This window comes from Vulpes lagopus, chromosome 7 (genome assembly GCF_018345385.1).
Source record: "Vulpes lagopus strain Blue_001 chromosome 7, ASM1834538v1, whole genome shotgun sequence".
Classification (NCBI taxonomy): Eukaryota; Metazoa; Chordata; class Mammalia; order Carnivora; family Canidae; genus Vulpes; species Vulpes lagopus.
In genome coordinates this window covers 49,529,054-49,554,545 of record NC_054830.1, presented here as the reverse complement: position 1 = coordinate 49,554,545, position 25,492 = coordinate 49,529,054, and the positions used below count along the sequence as shown (strand labels likewise).

The window sequence follows — 25,492 nt, the reverse complement described above, 5'->3', positions numbered from 1 at the left end:
CCTCTGGGGTCCCACCGCCACCACCTACAACGCTGCAGAGCAGAGGAGGCAGAGAGTCGAGGGAGAGATGGAGAGGCCCCACCCCCGTCTCCCAGCACCCTGTGATTCGGGTCTCAGCCCCTCTGCTTCCTTGCTAGCACTCCTTGACATGCATAACTATTCTGTTGTTGGCTTGATTGTATTTCCACACACACACACACCTCTTCTTCTGGGGACCTCGCCTCCAGCGTCCCCACACCTTGCACAATGCCCGGCACATGCGTGGCACTCGGGATTTACACGTGCAGTGTAGAAGGAAGAGCCGGAGAGAGGAGGGGGCGAGGGGCTAGATCCAGAGGAGGAGGAGAGGCGGGGACAGAGGAGGAGGAGGAGGCCTGCTGAGGGGAAGAGGGTGGAGGCCACACCTGAGCGGGATCGCGACGGCCCTCGAGAGAGCGAAGGGCTGTGAAGAGCAGAGGAAGACCGAGGAAGATAAAGGGGTGGCCCTGAAGGGGAGGAATGGGAGGCGCGGGAGCCCGGAGAGCCGGCGGCCGGGAAGGGAACTCCTGGGGGGCTGGGCGGGGGCTGCAGAGCCGAGAGGCCGCCCCCGGGCGCCCGGCGGGATGCAGTCTCCATGGAAACGGGGATGCTCCGCGAGGGAGAGGAAGCGCGGCACGCGGGAGGGGGGCGGAGAGCTGGGGGGTGGGGTGGCCCCTTCTCGGGCTCCCTTCCTCCCCCCGCCCCCGCCTTCTGGGGAGGCGGGAGCCACCTGGGCGGGAGCCCCCAGACCGCCTGGGCGCTCCTTCTCCCCCCTTCCCCCTCCGTCCCGGGCATTGGACCCTCCTCCGGTCTCCGACTGGGGCCTGGAGGGCCTTGCAGAAATGTCGAGGATGTGGGGGTGGGGGTGTGGAAGGGATGGGTTGACCTCATACTGCGCCGCAGGGCTCAGTCCCGAGCCTTCTGTCTCCCTAATTCGGCAGCCCGGGACTTACCTGCCCACAGCTCCCGAATTCACATCTCGCATCTCCGGTACCGATTTCCCCCAGAGCTTCCCTCTCCGTTTGGGTGTCTAAAGTGCACCTTCGAGTTTATCAAGTTCTTTAGCTCCCCAAGCTCATTCTCACCCCCGGGCTTCCTGCATTTGCCATCCCCTTTGCCAGGAACTCTTCCCAGCCCCCAAGCAGCTCACTGTACTCTAGCTGGGATTCACCTTGGAGGAAGCCTTAAATGTGTGTGTGTGTGTGTGTGTGTGTGTGTGTGTGTTCATAGTGCTGTGGGGAATCCCTGCATCAGATGAGGAGCATAACCTAGGTGTGTGGGGGACACTGTCGTGTCACGGGAGGGCGGCAGGGGAGGTCACAGGAGTCCAAACCTTAGAGCAAGGGGCTCCAGCGCACTGGCAGATGGGTCTGGGGCCTAGGGAACACTTCCCTTGAACTGTAGGAGGGGGAGAGACCTGACAAAAATGAGGGCGTCCCCTCCCCCAACTAGATGGACCTCATAGACTGAGGGCAGAACTGGCCACCATCCCCTCTTTGTTATCATTGTCATCTAAAACTCAGGCTAGGGGATCCCTGGGTGGCGCAGCGGTTTAGCGCCTGTCTTTGGCCCAGGGTGTGTTCCTGGAGACCCAGGATCGAGTCCCACGTCGGGCTCCCTGCATGGAGCCTGCTTCTCCCTCTGCCTATGTCTCTGTCTCTCTCTCTGTGACTATCATAAATAAGTAAAAAATTAAAACTCAGGCTACGCACCCCATGGGCCTGGTGTGGAACCTTAGGGTTTCAGACAGTCACCTTGTTGTTAGTGGGGCTGTCAGGCACTAAGAGGGCAACATGGAGCTGCTGACACACTCATAGGTCACTGGGCAGGCTGCTCACCGGCAGGCAGCAGGGGAAGGTCACTGCCCCTCTTGCTTACTGAGCTCGGTTGGCTGTGATTGGCTGTGTGGGGCGTGCACTTCTCTCGGAGCCAGTTGATCACCAGAGGAATGCAATGTGCTGATTGGCTCAGACTTCAGTCCCATCTACTAGACTGGGCTCTGGGAAGAGCCTACCTGTACTAAGTGGTTGGGATCGGCAGAGGTGGGTCACTAAACAGAGACTGAGTGGACCCCAAGGTGGGGAAACCAAGCAGCGGCCTATTTCAATAGAAGGCGCTTCTTGGCCTCGCCCCTTCTCCCCTCCCCCACCATCTGACACTAAGCTCCAACCTCCTTATTTGTGTGACTATTATTTTTATCATTATGACTAGTTTTGGTAATAATAACATTTATCCAGGATTTACTAGGTCAGGCAATTACATTTGCTGCCTCCTGTAATCTTTACAATCACTTGAATACTGTCATTATTACCATTTTACAGATGAGAGAGCTGAGGCTCCAAGGGGAAAGAACTGGCTTGACGTCACACCTCTAGGAAAAAAACTGTATCAGGATTGGAGCCCCAGCCCTCTCCTTTGCCCTAATGGACATTTCCCCCACTAACCACGAGCTTTGTGAGGGTAAAGCCCAAGTAACACACCCTGCTGCTGCCTTGTATAGTGCCTGGCACCCAGTGGGCCTTCAGCGAGGAAATGCAAGGCCCTGTGCTGAGTGTCCTACACACATCCTTCGATCCTTGCCACCACCCCGTGTGGTGGTAACCATGATTTCCATGATGAGACACCAACAGGCCAAATCCCCAAAGTCGTACACTGAGTAGGTGAAAGACCTTACCCCAGTCTATGCTCTGAACACAGTGCTCAACTGTGTGAATGAGAACGTGTGTCCAGTGTCTTGAAGAAAAGGAAATGGAGCTCAATAATAGTTGTTGAATGAATGACAAAAAGAAATCAAGAATGATAAGGATGGGAGGGAGTAAGCGTGGTCAGTTTGCTAAAGGGAGCTGAGAGAGGTGATCATGGATTGCTCTTTTCTTGTATTTCGAGGAAAGCTTCCCGGAGGAGTTGTTTGATGGGAGGCATAATGGGCCCCTGGAAAGTTCTGCTCTCTCCGAGGCAAGAAGCCAGCCCAGATCCAGGGAAGCGGTTAACAGGCCTGTTGACTGGCCGAGGAGCGGGAGGGCGCGGCCTGCGGGGGCCCTGGCTCTGGGGAGTACTCAACCCCTTCTCTCTTCCTCCCTGACCATGGCGGTGCACCGGCCTCGGCCCCCTCAGCTCTGTGCCTCGTGCTGGGCTGCATGATCTTCCCCGACGGCTGGGACGCCGAGACCATCCGGGACATGTGCGGGACCAAGACTGGGAAGTATTCCCTGGGGGACTGTTCGGTGCGCTGGGCATACATCCTGGCCATCATCGGCATCCTCAACGCCCTCATCCTCTCCTTCCTCGCCTTCGTGCTGGGCAACCGGCAAACAGACCTGCTGCAGGAGGAGCTCAAGCAGGAGAACAAAGGCGAGTGCACGTCCGGGGCGGGGCGGGGGTGGGGGGGGTGTCATCCAAAAACTGGAAAAAGTGCACACAGTCCAACCACCTTAAAAGCAATTTGGCGTTATTGCTCAAGTCCGAACATTTGCATGCCTGGGACCCAGCAATCCCAACTATGAGTAGAAACTCATGAGAAACGTTTAAGAACGCTCTTGGCAGTGGTTTCAAAATAGCAAACCACTAAAAAACAACCTACATGGCCACTGACAGGAGGATGGATAAATAGTGATATATTCATATCATGGAATAGGGTATAACTGAAAATGAAGGCACTGCAGTTATAGGTAACAGAATGGATACATCTTGGAAAGAATATTGAGACGGGGGTGGGGAATGGGGGAGTGGGGATCAAACTCCAGAACATGACAGAGTGATATTTTTATGAAGCTCAATCAAAAACCAAGAGATGCTAACTAATGTATGGTTTAATCATAAATATATTTATGGCTGTACTGTCTTTTTTTTTTTTTTTTTTTTTGAGTAAAGAAACAATATATAGAGATCCCTGGGTGGTGCAGTGGTTTGGCACCTGCCTTTGGCCCAGGGCGCGATCCTGGAGACCCGGGATCGAATCCCACATCGGGCTCCCGGTGCATGGAGCCTGCTTCTCCCTCTGCCTATGTCTCTGCCTCTCTCTCTCTCTCTCTCTGTGTGACTATCATAAATAAATTTAAAAAATATATTTAAAAAAAAAGAAACAATATATACAGAAGACAGGATGATGCTTATCTGTGGTTGGGATAGAAAAGGGGAGGCCAAAAAAAAAAAAAAAAAAAGAAGAAGAGGGGAGGCCAGGAGCTTGAGATGGGGGGTGTGCAGGTATGTACAAAATATTGGTGGAGTTCTTGCTCGGTGAGCCCACACAGGTGTTACAGGATGCTTTATACCTTGCATATTACATACCAACTTTGTATATATCAAGTAACATTGAAATCCCATAAAAAAATTTACACCTGAGGCCAGAGACTGTGGGCTAAGTTATCAGATGTTCATCTATACATGTACATACATTATATGTCCTTTTATAAAATATACAGTAAGCGTCATATGCTAATATAACACAGAGTAGGCATCATCCTAAACAAATCCCTTGTAAGGTTGCTTTTTGTACCCAACCCTAAAACATGTCTTAAAGATCTTTCTTTATCCTTTTATGGAGAACCCTTTTTATCTAGTGCTTAGCATTACGTCAGATGGAGGAACTGTAACTATTTAACTATTTTCCTTTTAGGGACTCTAAGGGAGGTTTCTAGGATTTTACTATCACCGACAATGCTACACTGGACATCTTTGTCTATGCCTTCTTTTACACAGTGCTTTCTTGGTGTGTTTCCAGAAATGGAATTGCACACGTAGTATTATAACGATAGTGCCAGATCGCTCTCCAAAGGAGGGTTGGTCTTCTGAGTCAGGGGCCCGCCCTGCCCCCAGAGCAAGGGGAGGCCTAGCCCGACTTCGGTGGACAGACACCCGTCTGCCTGGGTATGCGTTCCCTGCCGTGAGCAATAGGAGTAGTGGTTTTCATAGTTACACCCTGCCTCGAGCTATTTGCATGTGCTAGGTCTATATTTAGCACTTTCCATTAATTGCATTCCTCTCTTGGAGTCTCATCTATAAAATGGGGCTACTGGCAGTGAGGGTTTTTATCTCATCTGGCAGGAGGTGATTTAGTATTGTGGTGGAGCCCTTGGACTGAAGGCAGACTGTGCTGGAAGCAAGTTGAGGACTTCATCTTCGGGAGCCTTACTTTTCTGTCCTTCCTCAAATGAGGGTGATGGAAACGGTACCACCTTGCAGGCCTGTCCAACGAGGAAGAAAGACTGTGTCTATTTAGGGGCACTTGGTGAATACTCAGTAGAAGCTGTCACTCCTCAAGACACCCCCCCAGGCAGGCATCATGACCATCATTTTACAAATAAGAGAGGTGAGGTCTGTGGAGGCCCAGTAACTCACTCAAAGGTCACTGAAGCAGTGCAGTCAGGATTTGAACCCAGGTCCCAAGTTGGAAGGCCAGGCTCTTCCATGCTGCTGCCCTGCTTCCTATTTTAGGGCCCTTTTTTAGTGGCCGAGGGGGAGCCTTTAGGGCTGCTCACCTGTCTTTCTCTGAGGCTCCTGTCTGTCCCCGGAGACCCTGACCACCCCATGGCTTCTGTGGTGTTGCTGTGAGGTCAGGGCCTGCCCTCTGGTGGCAGCTTCTGGAAGTGCATGACTAAGAGCCATGTGGCCTTGTGAAGAAGGGGTTTGGGAATGTAACTGGTGTGAGGTGGGTGCACCCAGCGTCCTCTCCTCTCTCTGCAAAGTGCCCAAGCTCAGTGTTTAAAGTCATGTGAAGGAGACCCAGTTTGTCTTCCTTCAGTGTCGGGGGTTGGGAGGTTCTCCATCCCTTCACTGGAAACTCAAGGTGAGAGCCTTACAATTCAGTTCTGAGCCAGACCTCCAGGACAAAAGTAAACACTAAAATAACTTGCCATCATTTCCAGGATTTACTATGCACTAAACATTATGGAAAGTCCTTAGCTGCAATGATTTATGACTTTTTCACACCTCAGAATCACCTTATGAAGTAGGCTCTTATGCCCGTTGTACAGTTGAGGAAATTGAGGCTCAGAAGGTTCAAATGGCCTACTCAGGACCATCCAACTCACCAGAGGCCTGGCTGGATTTCCGAGTCTGCGCAGCTCACTCCCCTGCCCAGCTCAGCCCTGAGGAGTGGCCGAGGGGAGCCCCAATGCCCTGGTAGTCTCTGACTTTCTCCAATTCTCTCTCTCTCTCTCTCTCTGTCTCTCTCGTAGATTTTGTGGGCTCTACAGTAAGCTCCGTGTTGCGGCCAGGGGGTGATGTCTCCGGATGGGGAGTCCTCCCCTGTCCTGTCGCTCACTCACAGGGACCCTGAGGGCCAAGATCACAACCCAGGACTTGACCTGTCCTCAGCTTGTCCCGTTGCCTGCCCTCTCATCCCTTCATTCAAGCTCCGAGGGAAGACCCCATCCAGGACTGACTTCTCACCTGCTACCTGCCTGTAGCTCCAGGCTTTGAAGAGGTTGGGGCTGGGATGCAGCGTGGGGGAGGGCCTGATACTGCTCCTCCCTCAACTGACCTAAGGGAGCTGGAGCCCTGGGCCCTTGGGCTTCTCCCTTCCTCCCTAGCCCGGCCTGGGGCCCCTGCAGAGTCTCCAGGGGAAGAGGCGCTGTGGTTTCTGTTCCCCAGGCCCTGGCAGTCTGGAGGGCTCCTGCCTGGCTGCATCCTTGCCTCCTCTGGTCCCTGCCTCCTGCAGAAACTTATTCAAGACACTGGCCCAGGGTGGACCGGACTCTTTACTATCCCCCTCCCCCCCTATGATGGTTCCATCACATCATCACAGAGCTCCAGGCGCCACCAGCCTCCTTGGGGCCTCTCTGCTGCCCGCACCAGCCTGTTTTCACCTCTCCCAAAGGAGTCTGAGCTGCACTGAGGGGGAAAGCACAGCGCGTCCCTTTCAGCTGCTGACGGGGGCCCTGGGCAGCCCAGAGTCTGAGGACAGACAGGCTCTGGAGGCAGTGGGAGGAGGCGCTCTGACTCCTGTCTCGGTGGCATCTGACCATGGCAGCTGGGGCTGGAAGGGGCTCAACCCGGGGCTGGCCTGGCCTTCTCCCTGCTGGGATGTCTCACCAGTGACTGGACCCTTGACCCTGGCCTGTTTTGTACAGCACAGACTTCTTGGCCCTGTTGTCAGGGCTGGGGGTTTGGGAGGGGGGCCTAAGAGTGGGGAATTAGGGGATGCATCACCCCTCTGCCCCTTCTCATGCCCCCAATCCGGGCATCTGCCAAGGGCAGAAACTGTCTTGCCTCTTTGATACTTTTTCTGCATAACTTGAACTTGCAGGTCACCTCTGAACAGGGTACCCCCTGTCCCCCATCCCCAGGCCTTGTAACCCTATCCCCACCTCCACTTCCTCCTCCTTGCCCACCTCTCGCCTTGCGTTATGCCCAGGGTCTGCAGCCCAATGGGCAGTGCTTGGAGCTGAGGCATGAGTGTGTGTGTGTGTTTGTGTGTGTGTGTGTGTGTGAGCGTGAGTGTGTGTGTGTGTGTGTGTGTGTGTGTGGTGGAGAGCAGAAGAGGAGTCTTCTTTCTCCCTCCCCTCCCACTGTGGGGGCATCTCCTTCCCCCTTGGCCGGGAGCAAATGGAGGAGACTCCAGGTGTTTCTGAACTCCCCTCACTGCCTGGTGGACCTGGTGGTAGAGCCATCTGGCCTGGGGTGTGGACAGCCCCTTCCAGCCCCCGGTTCAGGCGGCATGTTGGCTTCATCTAGTGTGCCTGCTTGTGTCTTCGAGTACTGGGGGGAAGTGGTGATCCACTGTGTAGCAGGAGTGTGAGGCCTCTGCAGGTCCAATGGGGAAGCTTGTTGTCATCATTTCCTATGTGGGTCTCAGCCAAAGGAGGGGAGAAAAGCAGCGAGTGCCATGTATTTGCCAATCTTATGTTCATTTCCATAGGACTTGGACCTGAGAGGGTTTCCAAGACAGACCCTAGAAATCCTCTGCGTGAGACCCCCATCCAGACCCTAACTGGAATCAGATGCTGGGTCCTGGTAGGATTCCTGAAACCTGGAACTCACTAAGTCCTCACCCTCCCTTCTCTTGAGCAAACACCTTTCCCCTGGTGCTCTGGCCCCAGCCCAGTGCTCCCCTCGCCTCCCCAGGGCTCTACCTGCAGGGCTGGGCTGTGCTGAATGGGAGGGTCCGGGGAGCCTCTTTGGAGGCAGGGGACAGAAGTGAGTTCCTCAAAGATCCAAACCAAAGCCCAGTGTCGGGAGGCTGTAGGGGGGCAGGGGTGGTGGGGGATGGGAGGGAGCCAGTGGTTGGGAAGGGGGAGAAGCCTGAGGTGGAGAGAGTGAGAATGAGTGGAGAGGGAAGAGGGTGGAGAAAGGCAGAGAGGAGAGGAGAGGGGACCGTGATGCAGAGAGCCTGGGGTGGGAGAGGAAGGTGGCTGGGAAGATGAAAGGAATAGGGACAGGGAAGGGAGGCAAATGTAGGGGTGAGTTGTGGATGGCAGACTGGGGTGCAGGGGAGATGCATTGGGCAGAGGAGCAGGACACTGAGGGATGGATGCCCTGCTGCAGGGGTGGGTGGCACCAGAGCCCTGTGCTGGGGGGAGGTCAGAGCCGCCCCTCAGAGGCCCAGGCCACTGCCCACCCCTTTGGGGTAGGGGTGCCACTAGAGTGTGGGTTAGTGGGAGGGAAGAGGGAGGTTAACCCCTTTGAGGGGGTCCTGAGTGCCTCCACCCATCGCCATGCACCAGCCAGTTGTTGCCTTTGCCAAGGAAGGGCCAGCTCCGAGGTGAACCCGGGAGTGTGGTTAGAAGAGCCGGGTTGGGCCGGCTGAAGGAGTGCCTGCCGGGAGAACACCGGGGAGGAAGGGAGGCTGGAGCGAGCACCAAACCATAGCCCTGTCCTGAAGCTTCAGCAGAGGCGGGAGCAGAGCCAGAAACAGATGTTTCAGGTAGGGGCCCCACGTGAGGCTGATGTGCCACCACCTTGTGACTCTGATGGCTCTCTGGGGGCAAGGAAGCCGTCGTCGTGGACAAGGTGAGGTTTGTGGTTTGCCTTAGCCAACCCTGGCAATTTGGCTTTTGCCTTTGGGAGGAGACAGATGCAGAGATCACCTGTTCCCACCTCAGCATGGCCTCTAGGACTCTTGGTTCTCGAAAGAAGCTGAGCTTTGAGCAGTCCAGTTGTGACTGGATCAGAAGGGCCTGGCACTAACAGGTGGTTTCTGCTCTCGTCTGGGGACTTTCAGGAGAGGCCGAAGCAGCCACAACATAGAGGTGGTTGAGAGTGCTGGTTGGTCAAGTCCTGGGCCTCTAAGATATGAAAACTTTCATGTTTGGGAACCAGTTACCCATTAAGGAAAACACTGTTTTCCTGAGGGGGTAAGGACCATGGGTAGGATTAATCCTTTTCAGGCCTGGACTGGCTAAGCTGAGAGATATCAGATGAGGCTGCAGGGAAATCCCTTGGCCTCCTTGAGATTCTGCTTGGACACAGCAGGGGAATCAGCCTTCTCCAACTTCCAGTGTGATTGAGACAAGGGAACCCTCTCTTTGGAGAAGCTGGGACCTTCCCAGCACAAGAAACTTACGCAGGTCCCTGTCTGGCTCAGGGCTAGCCTTCGGGTGGGCCTGGAGTTTCCTGAGAAGGGAACAAGGGGGACAGTCCTTCCCAGAGCTCTGACCAGCAGACCTCAGGGGCCTGTGCTGTGTGTCGTTAGGATAGCTTGGTGTCGTCTACACCCCATTAGTAAGTTCTGTCTGAATGTGTCCTCGCTGTTCATTGTCCAGTTTGGTAACATTTATTTTGGTCCTGACCCCTTCTGCTGCTGCTGGATTTGAGCTTCAGTGCAGGTGGAATGATGTTCAAATAAAGAAACACTTTATATCACCTATGCTGGCTGCTTCTTCTCTGAGTTGACCCCACGGGGACGGAGAGGGTTGAGAGTCTACCACTGGCATCAGGTTTGGCTGCATATTAACAGAGCTACCACGTTGGCTTAACAAGAGTCTATTTTCCTTTCATATTAAGTCTGGACGTAGCCAGACCATGACCGATATGGCCCACAGCGTTATCAGGAACCCAGGCTTCTGTCTTTCTGCACTGCCAATTTCAACCCTGGCTTCCAGTCTCAAGGACACTGCATGGCCCAAGATGCCTGGGGGAGTTCTAGTCACTTGGTCCACATTGCATTTGACGGAGACTTCTGGAAATCCTATAGGACTGGGTCACATTGCACACCTAGCTAAAATGTAATCTTTCAATGGGGCACATTGCCACCCCAGATAAACTTGAGGTTCAGATAAACCTTCCCAGATAAACCAAGGAGATGGGAGAGAATAGATGGAACAGGCAGCGAGCGGTCTACACACTGCTGATTAATTGAACAGGCTTGACTTTGGACTTAGGACTCTAACTAGAACAAACAAGGGTCCACCCTTTTCTGCATGTGAGGCCTGGACAAGTCCTTTCACTTCTAAATCCCCGTTAAATAAATGCAATTGATGATAGTGATCTCAGGGAATTGTAAGAAACAAAGGAGGGAATGCGGATTGCTTGACAGCATCTGGCACATAGTAACGTGTCCCATATGGTAGCTAGATTGATTATCATGTCTGCACTTGGAAATGAGTCTTCATTCAATACGTTTTGAGCACTTGGTATAGACTAAACACTTAACAAAAACAGAGACCCTGTATTAAAGGTCAATCTGAAAAAAATAAAGGTCAATCTGGCTGAGGAAATGAACATGTAAAAATAATGTAAAATGTGCCGGGTGCAGGGTATTGTGGGCACCCTGGGTAGGGACACCTTACCTGGCTTTTGGTGGGGTGGGTAGAGCAGAAGACCGTTTTACTGTAGGATGTGTAGAAGTTGGCAGGCAAGGGTCAGGAAAGCCATTCATGAGAGAGGCAGCTTAAGGAAAGAGCAGGGTAAGAAACAGAATGGTACATGCAGAGAACTAAAAGCCGTTTAGCAACGCTGAACTATAAGGTGCGGGCAGGGAGGGTCAGAGATTAGTCTGAAGACAGGCAAAGTCAGATGATGAAAAAGCTGGGGAGCTGTGAACAGAAATCTGGATGTTCAGAGCAATAGGGAGCCATGGGATGATTTTTTCAGGAGAGCAGCACGATTAGATTTGCATTTCAGGAAGATCACTCTCATTGCGCTGTTATGGACTGAGGTGGAGGACAATTTTAATTAAAGAGTTAGTCTGGCCTGAAGGTGGTGGCAATAGGTCTGAGAGAGGTGAGAAATTCATTATTTAGGAAGTACAACTGAGGGACGCCTGGGTGGCTTAGCGGTTGAGCATTTGCCTTCAACTCAGGGTGTGATCCTGCAGTCCTGGGATCAAGTCCCACTTCGATGCTTGTGCTCCGATGCTTCGAATCTTCTCCCTCTGCTTGTGTCTCTGCCTCTCTCTCTCTCTCATGAATAAGTAAATAAAATCTTAAAAAAAAAAAAAGGAAGTACAATTTACACTTGGTAGCTGATTGGCTGTGGGGTAAGAGAGTGGCACCAAGGAGAATGTGTATGTTTTTTGCTTGGGAGACAAGAAAGATTTGTCAGGATAGCAGGGGAACAAGATGATCAATCAGTTCAGTTGGAGACTTGTTAAGTTTAAGAAGCAAATGGGAGGCGCCTGGCTGGCTACTGGTTGAGTGTGCAACTTTTGATATTGAGGTTGGGAGTTCAAGCTCCATGTTGAGTGTAGAGATTAAAAAATCAATAGAAAAAGGGAAAAAAAGCGTGTAGGACATCATGGTGGAGTTGTCCAGTAGTCAGTTGAATTAGATAGATTTGGGAGCTCAAGAGAAAGATCTGGGCCAGAAACATGAGCATATAGGTAATGGTCGAAATGTGAACCACAGATGAGTTTGCTCAGGGTGACTGTATTGTGTGAAGAACACAGAGCTATGGCGTGAATGCTGGAAAACAGCAACATGTAAAGGTCAGAGGAATGTAGGTCCAAAAGGAGAGGACAATGGAGGAGTCAGAGCTGTGTTTGGAGAAAAAAACATGAAAATGTGTTATGGAAACATTCAAGAGAAAGGTCAGCTGGAGCAAATTAGTTCAGAATTAGGGACTGAAAAAATGTGCCCACTGGATGTGGAAGCAAGAAGGCCATTGTTGAATTTGAGGATGTAGAATCTCTTTCTTTAAATGAAAGAGTTGCAAATGTTTATAGATGATGGCCAGTAAGAGTTTTAAAGCTGGAGAGAGGGCAGCCCCGGTGGCGCAGCGGTTTGGCACCGCCTGCAGCCCAGGGCGTGATCCTGGGGATCCTGGATCGAGTCCCACATCGGGCACTCTGCATGGAGCCTGCTTCTCCCTCTGCCTGTGTCTCTGCCTCTCATTCTCTCTCTGTGTTTCTATGAATAGATAAAATCTTAAAAATAATAATAATAATAAAGCTGGAGAGATAATGGAGCATGTTGGTGGCTCAGTGGTTAGGTGTCTGACTCTTGATTTTGGCTCAGGTCATGATCTCAGGGTTGTAGGATCGAGCCCTGCATCAGGCTCTACACTTAGCGTTGAGTCAGCTTTGGATTCTCTCTCTCCCTCTGCCCACCACCCCCATTCTCTCTAAAATAAATATTTTTTAAAGACAGAAATAAAGAGGGCAGCCCGGGTGCAGAGTGGTTTGGCACTGCCTTCAGCCCAGGTCATGATCCTGGAGACCCGGGATTGAGTCCCAAGTCGGGCTCCCTGCATGGAGCCTGCTTCTCCCTCTGCCTGTATCTCTGCCTCTCTCTCTCTTTCTCTCTCATGATTGAATAAAATCTTTAAAAAAAAAAAAGAAAAACAGAAATAAAGATAAAAAGAGAATGACTAAGAAGAGGTGAGAAGGCCTTTTTTTGGGGTAGAGAGAAGTGCAAGGTTTAAGGAACTCTTGCTTGATGGTATCCATTTTCTTGATGAAGCAGGAGACAAGACTGTCCACTGAGAGAAGGGAATGAGCAGGGGGTTCAAGAAGTGGCAAAAGTTTGGAACAGTTACTAACATGAGCTTTCAAAGGACCAAAAGATTGATGTGTGACCATGAGTTTGTGGAGGTATCAATTGACTGGAAGGCGGGCAGGCACAGAGAAGGCAGATTGTAGAGTGATAAGTAGGTGCCAGGTAAGCAGAGTGTCCTGCAAGTGTTTCACTCCTGCCATGACATCCAGGTTGCTTACAGAAAAAGAGCCAGCAATGGGACAGATAGAGAAAATAAGGGAGCGAAGTTTATGTGACAGAGCTGGAAGAAGAGGAAACAGTGGTTAGAAAGCTGGATGTTTGACCTGAATATGCTAATAAAGATGGCTTTGAGATGTGAGGCAAGGAATAGGTTGTCCACCCAAATGGTGAGCATAATGGCAGGAACTGGGGTGCAGATGAGCCAAAGTTGTCCAAGAACCAAAGAGTGGTGGGAAGGCTAAAATAGGACTGCATGGGAAAAGCTACAAGCTTAATAATCAGATGTGTGTACCAGTGCAGCAGGAATTTTTATGAGGGACACAATTGATTTGGGAACATTGTGGGGAGAATCTTTAGGCAAAAGGATGTGAGAAAGAGCAGTCTCCACTTAAAGGGGCTTGCAAAGGAGGTAGTATCCTAAGGAGAGAACCTTATGTCCATATTTCAGTAAGGGCTTGTCTATCAAAGGAAAGAGGTGTCCAGAGAGCAGAGCAGAAAGGTTAGGACAGAACAGAGAAAAAACTACATCGTACGGGTCAAGAGCACCAACAGCAGAGATGACCGAGAACTCTCATTTTGGGAAATGACTAAGCACAATAAGAGTGCGAAGTTTGGTAGAATTCGTGACTCAGAACTTCAAATGGAGCTCTGGTTTGAAACCCTTTTCTTCTTTCTTTCTTTCTTCTCTTTCTTCTTTCTTTCTTTTTCTTTCTTCCTCTTTCTTTTTTCTTTCTTCTTTTTTTATATAAGGATTTATTTTTTTTATTTTTAAAAAGATTTTATTTATTCATGAGAGACACAGAGAGAGAGGCAGAGACACAGGCAGAGCAAGAAGCAGGCTCCATGCAGGGAGCCGGACGTGGGACTCAATCCTGGGTCTCCAGGATCACATCCTGGGCTGAAGGCAGCACTAAACCACTGAGCCACCCAGGCTGCCCTGAAACCCCTTTCAAGTCCACCTAGGCACAGCGAAAGGCTCAGTGATCCCAGCTGCTGGCACCAGCTCTAGAGGTGCTGGAAGGCTCAGGTGCCACAGCGGGTACAGGAATCCAACCTGAGTGCACTGGAGGCTTCTTCAAATTCATTTACTCATTCAGAAAAACATTTTACTGAATGCCTGTTTTGGTCTGGTACTAGACATAGGCCCTGGGCTCAAATGATCACAGGCTAGTTAGTGGAGGGTTGTTTGCTTGTTTAGAGAAGCTAAGATTCTGGTTCTTGTTTTGTTAGACGAAATGTACAGGTTTAGTGAACTCTTGCTTGATGGTATCCATTTTCTTGGTGAAGCAGGAGACAAGACTGGTCAGGTAGGTGAAATATTGTAAAATACCCTACTAACCATTACCATAGGGACAGACTCTTGCTAGTCATCCCAGATTTTTCATGTACTTACCAACACTATCCCCTTCTTTCCTAGAGAAACCACTACTGTGACTTTGATGGTAATCACTTCCCAACTTTTATTATTATTATTTTTAATTGAGTGAGCATCTTTTTTTTTTTTAACTTAAGATGCTCCCCACTGAGCAGGGAGCGCTGTGTGGGGCTCCATCCCAGGACCCTGGATCATGACCGGAGCTGAAGTCAGACACTGAACGGCCTGAGCTACCCAGGCAGTCCTGACTTTGTGTATTTTCCTACTTCACTTCTTTTTGTTCCTTCTTGTAATTTGTTGAAGAAAGTGGACCATTTGTTATGTGGTGTTCCACAGCTGGAATTTTGCTGGCTTCATGCCGTGGTGTAGTTGAACAAATTTCTCTATTCTCTGTATTTCCAGCAAATAGGTATTTGGATCTAGATGCTTATTTACATTCAGTTGTGTGTGTTGCACATTTTAATTAATACTTCATAGTTCCTGGTTTTTTCATCATGAGATACATGATGTCTAATTGTTTTTGTCATTAGGAGTTGCAAAACAGTGATAATCCAATTCTATCACTCTGTCTTCAGTTATTTGTGGGAACACTTCTTGAAACACCCACATTTACTATCTAGTTAGCCAGTTGTACAACTTGTATAGGAAAGGCAAGAAAAATGCTGGTCTTCTTCTTTAACAGTTTTCAAAAATAGAGCTTGTTACCTAACATTTTCCTAAGATGAACAATAATGTTTTGGTACTATTATGAACTTATGGATTTAAACATATGTATTTTTTTCTGTTACATTTATTATCCTAATTAATGGTTAAAATGTTCCAGTGGTTTTTTTTGTTTTTTTTTTAAACTTTTATTTATTTATGATAGTCACAGAGAGAGAGAGAGAGAGAGAGAGAGAGAGAGGCAGAGACGCAGGCGGAGGAAGAAGCAGGCTCCATGCACCAGGAGCCTGATGTGGGATTCGATCCTGGGTCTCCAGGATCGCGCCCCGGGCCAAAGGCAGGCGCCAAACCGCTGCGCCACCCAGGGATCCCAAAATGTTCCAGTGTTGGTCAGCAGAAGCCTCTTTAATTTGGTGTGAATCTTTTAAACCTAATTATCTTTGATGGTGTCATTGCTCTCTGGTATGACAGGATGTTCTAGACTAATCTTGTATATGTCCTTCCTCAGACCAAAATCAACCATTTTTCTAAGAAGCTCTATCTCCAAGCCCTTCCTGTTGACAGAGCTAAGACAGGGACACATGAAGCTTATATGTGTATATATGATCTATCTATGGAATCTATTTGTGTCCGTACATCCATCAATCCATGATAAAATACCTCATGAGTTAATACTGATAAATAGAAGGCTTTGGCTTAACATCTAAAACTCTTTTCCCCCCTATACTGAGAATCCTGTCAAAGATATCATTTGATTTGTCCCACATTAAAGTCCTCAGATACACTGCCACCAGTATGATCACTAAAAATATATTTTTAGCTTGTTTTACTTTGTTGTACTATATATATCTTGCCTAAGTTACATAAATAATTTTATTATTATTATTTTTAAAGATTTTATTTATTTATTCACAAGAGACACAGAAACTTAGGCAGAGGGAGAAGCAGGCTCCATGGAGAGAGCCTGATGTGGGACTCGATCCCAGAACTCCGGGATCACATCCTGAGCCAAAGGCAGACGTTCAACCGCTGAGACACCCAGGAATTCCGATTTTATTATATTTCAAAGATTTTATTTTATTATTATTTTTAAGATTTTATTTATTTATTCATGAGACAGAGAGAGAGAGAGAGAGAGAGATTGAGGCAGAGACACAGGCAGAGGGAGAAGCAGGCTCCATGTAGGGAGCCCGAAGTGGGTCTCGATCCCAGGTCTCAAGGATCATGCCCTGGGCCAAAGGTGGTGCTAAATCGCTGAACCACCCGGGCTGCCCTATTTCAGATTTTAAGTAACCTCTACACCAAATATGGGGCTTGAACTCACAGCCCTGAGATCAAAAGTCACAAGCTCCACTGACTGAGGCAGCCAGGCACCCCACATAAATCATTTTACATTACATGCTCTCTTTATATTTCTTAGTTCTACATATAGTTAACTGTATATTATTAACTCACTCCAAATTTTCTATTGATGTTTCTCAAGAAAGTTTGGTTGTCTGAACTCAGTTTCTAATAGATACCTAAGGGCTAACAAAAATAAAATTGCCCAAGTTCTTGTTATGTACTTGAAAGTCAGTTAGTTGGTATGAAACTCATGGCTCACAGTCTCTTAAATATTTTGTTTTCTTTTGTCATAAATTGTTGCTTTCCAAAACCCTGAAATAATGATATAGCTAAATTTTCTTTCCATTTAAGTAACTTTCTGGGGAGCCTGGACATCCAAGATTTTTTCCCTTTCTCCAACAATTTTACTAGAAGGTCTTGATTTTGGTCATTCTGGGTTCTTGGTATGCAATATGCTCTTCCTTTTTTTTTTTTTAAATTTTTTAAAAATTATTTATTTATTTATGATAGTCACAGAGAGAGAGAGAGGCAGAGACACAGGCGGAGGGAGAAGCAGGCTCCATGTACCGGGAGCCTGATGTGGGATTTGATCCCGGGTCTCCAGGATCGCGCCCTGGGCCAAAGGCAGGCGCCAAACCGCTGCGCCACCCAGGGATCCCCGCAATATGCTCTTCCAATTTGTTGTTTAAAATATTCCAATAAAGTTTTCTTAAATTATAGGCATTTGTTCTGTTCCCTTATCTGTCTTTGGGAACTCCTATTATATACATGTTTTTTTGGCCTTTTATAATTGTCACTTTTTATTTTTTTAAGATTTTATTTATTTATTCATGAGACACATACACACACACAGACACAGGCAGAGGGAGAAGCAGGCTCCATGCAGGGAGCCAGATGTGGGACCTGATCCCAGGTCCCCAGGATCAGACCCTGGGCTGAAGGCAGGCGCTAAACCGCTGAGCCACCCAGGCTGCCCCTAATTGTCACTTTTTAAATAATACTTTTAAAACAGTAGTGTTAGGCTCACAGCAAAATTGAGAAGGTATAATGATTCCCATATTCTCGCTGTGCCTACACATGCATATCCTGTCATGTCATGAACATCCCCCATCGGAATGGTACATTTGTTACAACTGATAGATCTACAATGACCCATCATTATTGCCCAAGTCCATAGTTTACATTAGGGTTCACTCTTGGTGTTATACATTCTGTGGGTTTGGACAAATGCTCAATGAGGTATCTACCACTGCAATATCATACAAAATAGTTTTACCACCCTAAAAACCCTGTGTTCACCCACTCATTCCTCTCTCCCCACCACCTTTAATGTTTTTACTGTCCCCACAGTTTTGCATTTTCTACGATGTCAGATAACTTGCATCATACACTATCAGCTTATTCAGAATAGCTTCTTTCACCACTAGTAATATGCATTAAAGGTTCCCCGTGAAAGACTAATAGATCATGTCATTCTTTAGTGCTGAATAACAATCAATTTTATGGATACATCAGTTTTTTTTATCCATTCACCTACTGAAGGACATCTGATTGCTTCCAAGTTTTGGCAATTATCAATAAAGTGCGGTAAATATCCATGCGCAGGTTTTTGTGTGGACCTTTTCAACTCCTTTGGGTAAATAACAAGAAGTGTGACTACTTGATCATATGGTTAAGAGGATGTTTAGTTTTGGGGGCACCTGGGTGGCTCAGTGGTTGAGTGTCTGCCTTTGGCTCAGGTTGTGGTCCCGGGGTCCTGGGATCGGGTCCTGCATTGGGCTCCTTGTGGGGAGCCTACTTCTCCCTCTGCCTATGTCTCTGCCACTCTCTCTGTCTCTTATGAGTAAATAAATAAAATCTTAAACGAAAAAAGAGTATGTTTAGTTTTGTAAGAAACTGCCAAACTATCTTTCCAAAAGTGGTTGTATTATTTTGCATTCCCACCAGCAATAAATGAAGGTTCCTGTTGCTTTGCATACTCATTAGCATGTGGTGGTGTCAGTGTTTTGGATTTTGGCCATTCCAACAGGTACACAGTGACATCTCATTATTGTTTTAACTTGCAATTCCCTAATGACATATATTGTTGAGCATCTTTTCACATATTTATTGACATCTGTATTTGAAATGTCTATTCAGGGATGCCTGGGTGGCTCAGCAGTTGAGTGTTTGCCTTTGTTTGGCTCAGGGCATGATTCCGGTCCGGTAATGGAATCCTGCATTGGGCTCCCTGTGAGGAACCTGCTTCTTCCTCTATGTCTGTGCCTCCCTCTCTGTGTCTCTCATGAATAAATAAATAACACCTTAAAAAAAAATGTCTATTCAGATCTTTGACCTATTTTTATTTTTTAAGTAGGCTCCATGCTTGCATGGTGGGGCTTGAACTTACCACCCTGAGATCAAGACCTGAGTTGAGATCAAGAGTTGTACGCTTAACCGACTGAGCCACCCAGGTGCCCCTCTTTGGCCCGTTTTTTTAAGCAGGTATTTCTTTTCTTTGCCAAGGATATGATAGGGAAGCATTCTGCTGATAACCACAAAGAAAGCTTTGTCTGAAGAGCTCTACAATATGCCAACTGCCGTGTATCAATACCAATGAACCTTAACATGTATGTATACTTGATGTAGAGCCTTTAAAAACCAATGTGCCTGATTAATTTGTTAAATTTTTTTATTAGTAAATTAAACACTGCTACTTCTCACTACCATTTGTTTTGTAAGTTTCTTTAGGTAGAAATTTTCCTTGTACTTAAAAAAATAAAATATTGTCATATACAACATAGATGAAACTTGAAGGTATGTGTTAAGTGAAATAAGACAAAGACAAATATAATATGATCTCACTTATATGTTATAGTTTGTTTGCTGGCTATTGAGTTGTATGAGTTCTTTATATTTTGGATATTGACTCCTTATTAAAATCCTCAGTTTTGTTGGATCTTCTGGGAAATTAGGAAAATCTGTTAATTTTTCCAAGTTTTTTTTTCCCCATAAGATTGACTGGAGAGAGAGAGAGAGAATATGAGTAGTGGGGTGGGGCAGAGAGGGAGAGAGAGCAGACTCCCTGCTGAGCAAGAAGCTTCCAGATGCCTGACTCAGGGCTCCATCCCAGGACTCTGAGATCATGACCTGAGCTGAAGACAGACACTCAACCTACTGAGCCACCCAGGTGCCCCATCCAAAAGGTCTTTAACTCTCCTTTTCTTTCTCTCATGTCCCTCCTATCAATTTTTCAAAGAACTAAAGCATCCTGTATGCTAGCCTTGTAGAGAATAAACATAGTGAGATCCAGATCTTGAGGGAATTATAATTATATTGGCAGACATAAAAGGTGTAAATAGAGGGACTCCTGGGTGGTGCACTCAGTTAAGCGTCTGACTCTTGGTTTTGGCTCAGGTGCTGATCTCAGGTCATGAGATAGTGCTTCATGTCCAGCTCTGATGGGAGTCTGCTTGGGACTCTTTCTCCTTCTCCCTGTGCCCCTCCCCACTCTCATGTGTGAACTCTCCCTCTCTCTCTCAAATAAATACATCTTTTAAAAAAAGGTTTATTTTTTAAAAGATTTTATTTATTCATGAGAGACAGAGAGAGAGAGAGAGAGAGAGAGAGAGAGAGAGAGAGAGAGGCAGAGACACAGGCAGAGGGAGAAGCTGGCTCCATGCAGGGAGCCCCACATGGGACTCAATCTCAGGTCCCCAGGATCACACCCCAGGCTGAAGGTGGTGCTAAACCGTTGAGCCACCCGGGCTGCCCTCCGTAAGTCTTATTTTAAAAACTAAGATATAGCAAATGTAACTTATAAGTTACAGGTGTACAACATGATTAAACAGATGTATATATAGTTGACCCTTGGAAAATACATGGGTTAGGCATACTGACCCTTGTGTAGCTCAAAACCCATGTATAACTTTTGACTCCCCGAAAAATTAACTACTAACAGCCTTAGAGACATGAACAATGAACACATATTTTATATGTATTATATACTATATTCTCGCAATATTTTTTTTGTATTTCTACCTATGTGGTTTGTCTGCAAATTTTTCAAATTCAAAATTGCCAAAATTTCCCCAATGTTTATTGAAAAAAAATCCATGTAGAAGTGGATGTGCAAAGCTCAAACTCATGTTGTCAACTGTCAACTGCACTGTAAAATTAGCATTTGTCTAGTTAACTTCCATCACCAGTTATAAAATTTTTGTGTGATGAGGACACATCTCCTTCAGCAACTTGCAAATATACACTACAATACTAACTATAGTCACCATGCCGTACATTACACCCCTAGGTCTTTTTTTGTAACTGCAAATGTGACCTTTTGATCACTTTCACCCATTTTACCTCTCTCCCATCCCTGGCAACCACCAAGCTATTCTCTATATCCATGAGTTCATTTTTTTTTTTTTTTTTAAGATTCCACCTGTGAGATTATATGGTATTTATCTTTCTCGGATATGATATAGCATAATGCCCTCAAGCTCCATCTGTGTTGTCACAAATAGCAAGATTCATTCTTTGTTTATGGTCAAATAATATTCCACTGTGTGTAAATACACACACACACACACACACACACACACACACACACTTTCTTTATCCATCTATCCATGACTGGAGACTTAGGTTGCTTCTACATCTTGGCTACTGTTAAGTAATGCTATGAATACTTGGTGCACACATCTCTTTAAGTTAGTGTTTTCATTTCCTTTAGATAATAACCAGAAGTGGAATGGTGGAGCATATATTTCTATTTTTAATTTTTTGAGGCATCTCCATACTGTTTCCCACAATGGCTGCACCAATTTACATTCCCACTAACAGAGTATAAATGTTCCTTTTTCTGCACATCTTCACCAACACTGATTATTTATTGTTTTAAATAGCCATTCCAACGCTGTGAGACGATATTTCACTGTGGTTCTGATTTGCACTTACTCAATGGTTTAGTGATATTGAGCACCTTTTCACATACCTGAGGGCCACAGGTCTCTCTTCTTTGGAAAATGTCTATTCAATCTCTGCCCATTTTTGAATTGGATTTAGTGAGTTGTAGGAGTTTTTATGTATTTTGGATATCAACCACTTATCAGATATATGATTTGCAATATACATTTCCTCTCATTCTATCGGTTGCCTTTTCATCCTGTTGATAGTTTCCCTTGCTATGCGTAAACTTTTTAGTTTGTAGTCTCACTTTATTCTTGCCTTTGCTGCTTCTGCTGTCAAATCCGAAAAAAATCGTTGCCAAGACCTATGTCAAGAAGCTCCTTGCCTTTGTTTTCATTTTTAAAAATCTTCATTAAATCCATAGCCAACATCCAGTGTATCATTAGTTTCAGATGTAGTGTTCAATAATTTATTAGTTGTAACACCCAGTGCTCAGGATATCATGTGTCCTCTTTAATGACCATCACCCAATTACCCCCATCCCTGTTTTCTTCTAGTTTTATAGTTTCAGGTCTTACATGTTCAAGTCTCTAATCCATTTTGAGTTAATTTTTGTGTATGGTGTATGGTGTAAGCCAGTGGTCCAATTTTATTCTTTTGCATGTGATTGTCCAGTTTTCCCAACAGTGTTTATTGAGACTGTCTTTTCCCCATTGTATATTTTTGGTTCCTCTGTTGTAAATTGATCTATGTGTGGATTTATTTCTGGGCTCTCTATTCTGTTCTGATCTATGCAACTGTTTTTATGCCAATACCATGCTGTTTTGATTACTATAGTTTCGTAGTAGAGTTTAAAATCAGAAAGCCACTGTGTCAGCTTTTTTCTTCTTTGGCTATTCAGGCTCTTTGGGAGATCCATACACATTTTAGGATCATTCATTTTTGTGAAAAATGCCACTGGGATTTTGATAAAGATAACACTGAATTTGTAGATTACTTTAGGTTGTTAATTGTTTCACTTTTAAGAGTTCTTTGTATATTTTGGACAACAGTCCTTTATCAGATGTATCCTTTGCAAATATTTTCTTCCAGTCTGATTTGTCTTTCCATTCTCTTGACAATAACTTTTGCAGAGCAAAAATTAATTTTAATCAAGCCCAGATTACCAACTATTTTTTTCATGGATGGAGGCTTTGGGGTTGTCTCTAAAAAGCCATTGCCAAACCCAAAGTTTTCTAGATTTTTCTCCTAGTTATTTAATAGTTTTCATTTTACATTGTGATCATTTTGAGTTAGCTTTTATGAAGAATATAAGGGCTATGTCTAGATTACTTTGCATGTGGATGTCCAGTTGTTCCAACATTTGTTGAAAAGACTGTCTTTTCTTCATTGTATTGCCTCCGCTCATTTGTCAAATATCAGTCAACTCTATTAGTGTAGATACACTCCCGGGTACTCTCAGTCTATTCCATCAATCTATCTGCCTATTCTTATCCCAATACCACAGTCTTAATTACTGTGGCTTTAAGTTTTGAAGTCAGGTAGTGTTAGTCCTCTGACTTTGTTCTTCTCTTCAGTATTGTATTGGTTATTTGAGGTCATTTGCCTCTCCATTTGTTGATATCCACAAAATAACTTGCTGGGACTCTGAATCTATGTATCAGTTAAGATCAGACATCCTGATATGGACTCTTTCTGTTCAGAACCATGGGATATCTCTAGTTTTCCTTGGGTTTCTTTCATCAGTTTTGTAGTTCTCCCCATATAGGTCTTGCATATATTTCGTTAAGATTTATATCTTTTAAAATAATTTTTATTGGTGTTAATATAAATATTGTTCTATTTTATTTTTTAAAAGATTTTATTTATTTATTACACAAAAGAGAGGCAGAGAACATAGGCTGAGGGAGAAGCAGGCTCCCTGTGGGGAGCCCGATGTGGGACTCAATCCTGGACCCTGGAATATAAACTGAGATGAAGGCAGATGCTCGACTGCTGAGCCACCCAGGCATCCCTGTTGTTGTATTTTAACTTAATTTTAATTGAAATTTTAGTGGTACACAGGAAAGCAACTGACATTAGTATATTAATCTTGTACTCTGCAACCTTGCTATAAAGGCTTATTAGAGTTTGTGTTGATTTTTTCAGATTTTCTACAAGACAATTATGTCATCTGTGAACAAAGTCCCCTTTGCCTTATTCCTGATTTTTTAACAGCACACCCCCTTCTCAATTTTAATGGGAAAGCTTCTAGTTTCTCACCACTAAGTATGATGTTAGGTATAGAATTCGTGTAGCTGTTCCTTACCAAGCTGACGAAGTTCCCTTCCATTTCTGGTTTTTGGAGCTATTTCTCACTTCTTAAAATGTTTATCTACAGGTCTTTAGCATGCTTTTATTATGCAGGGGAATATTCTGCTCCTTACTTTCTTATAACTGGGATTTGACTTGATCTTCTTTTTGTTACTCATATTTATAGGACTTAATTTTTCTGCCCTTTTAAAGACAAGGCATGATTTGAGTCTTTCTACTTTGAAGGTTTTTCAGTACTAATGAGTAAATGTTAAAACGTGGACTGTGCAAACAAGGGCTGTTTAAATTTAGCACCAAATATGCTCAGAACTTTATGACCAACTGTTTCAGGAGTTAAAGACGACGGGAAGTTACTTAACAATCATTATATTGTTCCTAGAGGAAAAAGAAATACATCAATACTAGTTTACCTCTTATTCCAAACACTTCATTTAATGTGCCTCCCTCCCACCCCCAACATCTCTTCTATTTTGATTGCCTACTCAATTAAGATCATATAAAGAGTTCCTTTTGAGCGTGCACCTTTGTCCTGGGTACTCTGCTGATAACTGCTTCCTCTGAAACAGAAAGGGATACCATGCAGGTATTGTGACTATTGGCATTTTATTTCTACCCACCTTGTTTCAGGGTTCACAGGGATTACTAATTTTTTTTTTTTTTTGGTAAGTTGACCAAGGTTTACATTTTTTTTTAAAGTAAGCTTTCTGCTTAATGTGGGGTTTCATTTCATGACCCCAAGACGAAGTCACATACTCCACCGACTAAAGCAATCAGGGACCAATGTTTTTAAGTTGTCCAAGGTTTTGTTTTGCTATCATGACTGCTCTGTGTGTTCTTATGGGGAATTTGAGAAATATTCATTATTATTATTTCCGAATCTTTTCCAGGTTGAATTTTGAATGTAGGAGGAGGTAAATGTTATAGGGGACACTATCTCCTTCAGGAACTGCTTTTCTCCAAGTTGTTCTCTTTATCAATCTTTAGCACAGAGAATATTAAGAATCTTGGCAAACTCCTTTCTCTCTGAGCTTATGTATATAGGTATGGTGGCTGCCCCAGCTTTGATTGATGAATTGATAATCAGCATAGTTTCAAAGCAAATGGCCTACTCCAGTTGGACAATCATGGGTTTTATTTCTTCAGGGTGATCTGTTATTAAACAGAATCCTGCACCATCAAACTGATACCAAAAAGGCCAGGTTGCTGTTTTTAACATAGGAAAGGGCATGATATACTTTTTCAGCTAGTTAAGTGAAATTTCTAGTCAGTCACAGAATCTCTAGTTGTCTGTTTCCTAGGAAAATTGAAAAATTTCCAAAGCTGTCCAATTCCCGTCTGCCATTCAGAAGAGAGAAATCTTGGATAAGCTGTATCCTCTGAAATTCATTTAAAAACCCCTGTAATGAGACGCCTGGGTGGCTCAGTGGTTAAGTGTCTGCCTTCTGGCTCAGGGCGTGATCCTGGAGTCCTGGGATCGAGTCCCATGTTGGACTCTCTGTTGGAGCCTGCTTCTCCCTCTGCCTGTGTCTCTGCCTCTCTCTCTCTGGGTCTCTCATGAGTAAATAAATAAAATCTTAAAAACAAAAACAAAAACCTGTACAATGGGTCTAATACCTACCTTACACATTAAGCATGAATAAGATAGAATGACATGAATAGAAAAGCCTGGTAAACTGTAAAGTCATATATATATATATATATGGTACACATTGCAGTAGCATACTTCCTGTATTTATACCATATCAAAAGTGTAGCACCTAGCAATATGAAGTACCTGCTAACATAGGTAGTTGACTTACTC

At 45.6% G+C, this 25,492-nt stretch overlaps 1 protein-coding gene across 1 annotated transcript in view; it reads left to right on the top strand.

Annotated features, from left to right (window-relative positions):
• Positions 1 to 9,967, top strand: part of LHFPL4 (LHFPL tetraspan subfamily member 4) — a 31,174-nt gene extending 21,207 nt beyond the window's left edge. The window contains exons 2-3 of the mRNA XM_041760446.1: positions 3,133 to 3,369; positions 6,195 to 9,967. Of these exons, the coding sequence (XP_041616380.1) occupies positions 3,133 to 3,369; positions 6,195 to 6,295 (338 nt within the window). The 3' untranslated portion in view covers positions 6,296 to 9,967. The remainder of the gene's footprint in view (positions 1 to 3,132; positions 3,370 to 6,194) is intronic.
• The last annotated feature ends 15,525 nt before the right edge of the window (positions 9,968 to 25,492 follow it).